This window comes from Uloborus diversus, chromosome 6 (genome assembly GCF_026930045.1).
Source record: "Uloborus diversus isolate 005 chromosome 6, Udiv.v.3.1, whole genome shotgun sequence".
Taxonomy (NCBI): domain Eukaryota; kingdom Metazoa; phylum Arthropoda; class Arachnida; order Araneae; family Uloboridae; genus Uloborus; species Uloborus diversus.
In genome coordinates, this window is record NC_072736.1 from 161626948 (window position 1) to 161633954 (window position 7007).

The 7007-nt window shown below is 34.5% G+C and overlaps 1 protein-coding gene across 1 annotated transcript in view; it reads left to right on the top strand.

Annotated features, from left to right (window-relative positions):
- LOC129224431 (CREB-regulated transcription coactivator 1-like) overlaps positions 1 to 5614 on the top strand; it is a 92102-nt gene extending 86488 nt beyond the window's left edge. The window contains exon 14 of the mRNA XM_054858885.1: positions 5385 to 5614. Within this exon, the coding sequence (XP_054714860.1) occupies positions 5385 to 5614 (230 nt within the window). The remainder of the gene's footprint in view (positions 1 to 5384) is intronic.
- Positions 5615 to 7007: the final 1393 nt, after the last annotated feature.

A 7007-nucleotide genomic window follows, 5' to 3' on the forward strand; every position in this document is an offset into this window, starting at 1 on the left:
ATGCCACCAAAGGACAATGTTTTTATGAAGTAAGTTTATTATTGGAAACTTAGTAATGACTTATTCAATTTTTGTCCCATTCATTACTATTCGGTCCTATTTATTAAACATTTATTAGACATTTAAACATCAGTTGTATTGCATTAACTATATTTTTATTTTGCTTGAATTTATATGATAAAGACAAATAAGAATAATTTATTAATTTCTGAAGCATGCACTGATATTTTTTCAGTCACTAGTAAGTGCTTCAATGAGGTAATGGTACTCACGTAACAGTTTTTCTAATGCCCATTTCCAGAAATTGTCAAGAGTTTTACATTAAATAGTACTATTTTCTCTGTGTAACAAGGTTATGAAAAATTTTATGAAGTCCTGAAAAAGTCTTGGAAAAGTCATGGAAATTTTTTATTCAAATTGAGTATGAACCCTGTAACTAGGTAAAATGTATAACCATTCTACATATGTCAAGATTTTTACAACCTTTTTGTTATGACATGAAAGAAATTTTGATGGCCTTAAATATTCTTTTAAAAATAAAGAAGAAAGAGCATCAAAGAAGAATGCAAACATGTAAAAGTTTAGCATTCAGTTTCACAACCTGATCCTAACTCTGAAAATTGTTTCTCACGTATGCACACCTTTTACATTATTATTACTGAAATAAGTTTGTTAAAACAATTTTTGATAGTTTAATTGAGACCACACTGGCACAGTTTATATGCCTCAAAACAGCTCTTCCTTTACTGATGTGGTCCCACTTATATACCACCACTGAGCTAAGTAATCTTATTTTTACGTTTTCTGTTCACATTCCCATGTCTAAATATGCGAAATTTCCGGAAATTTTGATGCAATCGAAAAAAAATCCAGTCTTTTTTATGTAAAAATTGGAAAAACAATGGAAGAATTGATTTTTTAATGGCTTTAAATGCAGTTTACTAGTTGTATTTTCTTAGAAAACATAAAAAGACAACACCAATTACTAGTTATATTTTCTTAGAAAACATAAAATGTTTTAAAATCACATAGAAACACAAAGCTGCTTTTCTCAGAAAAGCAGCTCAATTTTTATTGCAAATTATACTTAAATGCTCTGGTTCTTCTTAAAACCAGATTGTCTACTAGAACTGAACAAATTTATTGTATCAGTTTGTGTTAAATATATATATGTTTTTAAACTTGCAAATATTTGAAATCTGCTTCGAACTTTATGTTGTCGAAAAACTGATGAAATAAGATTGCAGAAAAAAAATATTCATAGAAGAAAATAAATAAAATTCCTTCAGAAAGTTATTGCTTTTTGTCATTTACAAAACAAAGTAATAAAGATTTTTTTCTTTCTTTTTTCTGTAATCATTTCATGGCAAAATTTTAATTCATATTAAAAGTGCCTAGTTAAATATTAAACATTGGTCAAAAAAAGAATGTCTTATGGCTGTGCACTGGCAAATGCTTTTTTTTTTTTAAATTTCTGAATCATACAACTGTGTAAAAGTAGCTAACACAAGAAAAATGAGTAAAACAGCTAATGCTCAATTAACTCCATTAAAATTGATTAAAATGTTAAATGAAATATTAGGTATAAATAATGAAAGAAACTTTAATTTTAAGTCTACATATTGTAATAACAATATAAGAAAATAAAGGGTGATTTGAGGATACATTTACTATTTTGAAGGCTTTAGTTTGTGCTGATTGAAAATATCGGATATATATATCAAAATATCGGATATTTTTGATATTTTCGAACCCCTGCCTCTATGGGTGTCCTGACCTTGCAAACAGATGCCACCATGCCTGTAGAACGGCACAACTTCAGCACAAGGTCATACCTTATGATCCCATCTGATTCGTACATCACTCTCTCCCTGCTCATTGGCTACTTGCAGAGCCTGATTACCGCAGGGGCATGTGGGGCACAGGCCCCTCCTCTTAGATTTCAGGGGGCCCAAGATCCCCTTAATTTATCATGCTAATTAAAAATAATGATTTCACTCAGAATCTAGAGTACAATGATATCATTGATAGTTTTGCAAATGCCGAAACAAGGAAAAAAATCTATTTGTTGATAAAAATTCCCCTTCAAAATGTCTTTGCAAATCAGAAAACCACTCCAAATTTAGTCTGTATTTACTATTAACATAAATAATTTTGGTATTTATGTTTTACTGCAACAGGCAAAGTTTAACCACATTTTATATATTTATCTTATACTACTATATCTTTTCTACTTTTTAAATGTATGCATTATATTGTGGTACCACCAAATTTAGTATGGTTGTGTAAAAACACAAGTTTCGAAATATTTTATTGCTTTTCAACATATAAAAAAAGCCGGAATGGGGGGAGGGGTTCATAAAATGAATTTCGTGCCCAGTGTCTTAAAAAATCTTAGTCGGGCCCTAGAGGTGCCCTGAAATAGAAATGTGCCCCATGTCCAATGTCAAGATGATCGGGCTCTGGCTACTTGAGGGGATGCAAGCCAAGGAGCTTGAATGACCTTCATCAGTATGGCAAGTGACACCGCTTTCAAGGAAGCATTCCCCGATCTCTGGATCAAACAGCACTAGTACTGTTGGACCCTGATTTAACGAATTGATGGGGGCCAAAACTTTTATTCGCTAAATCGTGGGTTTTCGTAATATCGGGGTGTGAAAATTTTTGGTCAAAAAATGCACTTATCTTATCTAAATCCCCCTAATAAGCAACTATGCAAAAATATCCATATCATTAGAAAGTTAACACTTTTTGTTCCGCATTCCGCAACTCAATATTCACTAATTAACTTGAATTTTTCAAGTATTGAGTACTAATAGATGTTTGACAATTTCCTTGATACTTGAGTCGAAATATTCTCTTTTTACTTTATGGAGAAAAGAAAATACTGTGTCATTTATAGCCTGCTGCATGAGATATGTTTTTAGTTTCCAGGCCATGTAAAGCATTTGAAAAAGTAAGTTTTCATGGGAGTTTCACTATTGCTTTCTTCATCAGAATCACTATTCGTTGGTTGCCTCTTCGCCCGTCAAAAATTGCTGATTCCGAAAAAAAAAAAGTCTTCCTCTGCTTCGGATAATATGGATGTAACATTTAGAAAACAATCCAATATTTCCTAACTCAAATTAACAAAAAAAAAAATTTTTTTTTTGGCTCTGAAATTAATTTATCATGAGGTTTATTGTTCGGTATATGGGGTTTTTACTTTCATTTTAGTCGTGGAAAAAGAAGAATTCGCGAAATTCGTTAAATAGAAGTTCGCTAAATCGGGGTCCGACTGTATCTTCATCCTCATCTCAGACATCAACAGTTAGCAGCCTATCAATAAAATTTAAGTGCAAAGAACTGAGTGTGCAAACTGTTGAGCTTAAAGGAACCTAACATGAGGACTGCGAGACAAAAGTGTGAAGACAATTTTCTTTTGAAAATTCAACGGTCTTTATCGTTACGAATCAATATAAATCTTACCTGCAATTTTTCTGACAGCACGGTTTATCCCATCCAGGGACAGGCTGCCTCAGGGTGGCCTTAGCCCTGACTATGGGTCGGTAACATACTGCTTAAAATAAATCATATTTCTGTCTGAAATGTGTACTGAAAAATATATTTGCTGAAGTTTTTCAATGTTGACATATTGGTATACATTTTTGACTTATATCTTGTCAACCATACTTTTAATGCTGTTTTATTTAATCTCAATAACCCATTTCATTTGTGTTTTAACAAGTTGAACAGACATTTATGTATTGTGAGGCTCTGAGAAGTTGAGCTCCGACTCTGACAATATTTAGCTCTGTTTCGGAAAATAGGGAGGGGTAATTGACGCTAAGTTGAGTTGAGAAACTTTCTTAGTAGTTTTTCAAAAATATTCCCACTAAAATCCAAGCCAATCACATGTCTATTTTTCACTAAACTCCCCTAAAACAGGTAAACATAGTCAAGGTCACAGCTCAACTAACCAGAGCTGCACTATATGTGCTTCTCCTAATTTTTCATGCAGAAGTTTTTACTTTAAATTATATTAATGAAAATAATTGCAAACAGGGCCACTGAGAGTCAGTTTGTTCGTTGCCCCCCCCCCCGATAAAACTTGCCCCACTCTGAGTCAGGTTTTCCCCCAAGGGTTTGTCCCTGATTTCGGACTTGGCTGACATGGCCTCCTGTTGGTCCTGATTGCAAATACAGGAATTGAAGGACCATAGGCCAGAATGATCTATAGTTGGGGCAAACCTAACCTAGCTATGTAGATCCTAATCACAGCATTAGGACGCTGTCAGGTTAGATTTGCCCCAACTATAGGTCCTTTTTTTTTCTGCCTTACTCTGGTTACTGCAAGAACTGATGAGTTACCATAGGCAGTTTTTAATTGTAATAGCATTTAGGAAAGATTATGGTCACTGAGTTATAGCAGGTAAAAAATTGGATCTTATGGGCATGAATGTAGTCTTCAAACTTAAAAAACATAATAATGAAAATTGTTGTGTGGTGGACTTTGATCTTTTTTCAACTGTGCCCCTGCAACTATCAATTGCGTAAAAGGTATAATAACGTTTTTTACTTCCTTTTACAAAAAAGGAAGTATTCTATTCGCAAAAAAAAAAAGAATTCACTCAAATATCGGCCTTAATTTCCATTTTGCTCACCCCTGGAATGAATATTCAGTTTTTTTTTTCAACCCTACCACACAAGGATATATGCTTAAGAACGTATAGACACCCGAAGTATCCATTTTGACGATCCCCGAGTTAATTACAGCGAGTTTTCTTGTGATCTCCGTACGTATGTGTGTATGTGCGTATGTATCTCGCATAACTCAAAAAGGTTATGTCCAAAAGGTTATGTCCACCTCCCCTTTTGGTTGCAATTGGGTGTTTCCAAAGGGGGCTTTTGCCCCTTTTTGGGGGGAAATCATTGTTAATTTCAATGCAAACTCCAGTGGTGTTATAATTTGGCAAACGCTTGGCAAAATATCGCTAAGCTTTTAGTCGCCAAGTTTTGTCGCCAACTGGGCGACAAATTTGGAGTTTTTTTTTTTAATTTTTAATCTGGTTTCAATTTGGCCATATTTAAAGAGTAGACCATTGAATCAAATTAAAACTGCCAGTATTGGGAAAATTTATGTGTATAAAACGTTTTCTTTGCTTCGGTTTGCAACAAACTCGGGGTGAAAATCTTTAAAGTGTTTCTTTGCTTACTCCGGGGCACTATTACCATTAAATTGGAGTCGAGTCATGTGATGACAACAGCTCGTTTTTCTTTTAAATAGGTGCATGAACAGTTGCGAGTGCCTGATTGTTATAGTGAGTTTGGTTACATATAAGGGGAAGAAAAAAAAATTGCCTTCGGTTGTTACTTTCTCACACTTCTTTCTCGGTTTGTTTCAGCACCGAGTGGGGATGAACCCATCTTAAGACAGGACTTTGCAAAAGAACTAGGATGTGCAATATCGAACATGTGTGGCTCTTTCGATTCTGACTTTTTCACCCCAGAGGAAGCCCTGAGGGCCGGCTTGGGCCCCATTGACTTTGACGGATTGCAAATACTGACGGAACCGGACATCCCGGTGGTCAGCGACCCTTCCGCGGAAGACTCGTTTCATCTGGAAGGATCATAGTGATGGAACGTCTTCTCGAGGGAGGGTGCGAGATCGGTACTTTTTTAAATCTCGCAGAAAGCTTTGCGAGTCGTGTTTACCATTCACCTTTTTCACTCATTGTTCTGCTGTTATATTACAATGTAATATCCGGACATTTCCATCTCATTTTGAAAACGCATTTCTACTATTGAAACAAAACAAAGTGACCTAACCTCCTTACTATTTGCTGTGGTTTGTACAGAATCTTTACCACTCATAGAGTGCGATGTTGTTGTTGATTGAGTTGAGTAAAACTACTGAAGCCAATTGCCAAGTCGTGGCACCTGTACATATCCGTGGATGGTGCGATCGAGGGGATGACGAACCCGCAGTTTGCTCCAGTATTACTCTACGATTCTGAATACCATAAAATGGCCTCAAATCATTGTGTATATTGAATTCATGTGTACAAATTCATACCATTTCGAGAGAAATTTGGATAACATACTGTAATTATGCATGTCATACCCCATTCTGTTATAGTGTTGGTGTTTTTTGGAGTTTTGTTTATAAGACATTAACATTTCTATTTGCTCATTTAAGTTTTTGTGTTCTAGCATGATTTTGTGATATCAGTACTGTAATTCATTGTTAAAACTCATTTTAAATTTGTCGAGTCATATTTGAATTGAATAAAAATTAATTTTGAATTAGTTTTTAAGTCATACGAGGGACGTTTTTAAAGTAAGTTCCGTTTTGAAATAAAAAAAGAACGAGTACAGATAGAGCAAAGAAATTTATTGCACGAAAATCTATCGCCCTTAAGCTATATTTCGACATTGCTCCCGTGATTTTTCAAGCATTTGTCATAGCGTGGTACTGGCTTTTGTATACCTATTCGTAGAATATTGCCGCCTGTATAGTTGACCATGGGGTAACATGTTCTCTGAGCTCATTATTGCTGTTGCGCCACAGACCACCTAGGAAAGACTTTAGATGCCGAAACAAATGAAAGTTCCTGCGAACGGGGTGGGGCAGACCAGAGCAGACTTAGATAAAATGAAAAGCTTTCTGCGAACACAAATCCTAACTGGAGAATTTTCTGCAAATAATTATTTTGCCTAACTCACCCTTGAATGAAAAATTAAATTTATATTCAAACATGAAAGAGACAAAAAAAAGTGCTTTAAATCATTTAATTTTTTTTTTTACAATAACATATAGTTTGCTTATTTCTCACCAACTGAAGAAAACTGCCAAAACCATTATTTTTTTACACATGTGCTTTAAGAGGCTTTTGGAGAAATGCTTTAACAGAAATAAACTGGGATTTTCTTAAAAATTCCCTAAAAAAAAAAAAAAATTTTTTAAATCGACGTTAGCAAGTTGAAAAACATTTTTTCTGTGAACGCCGTTCGTCTATATTATGCAA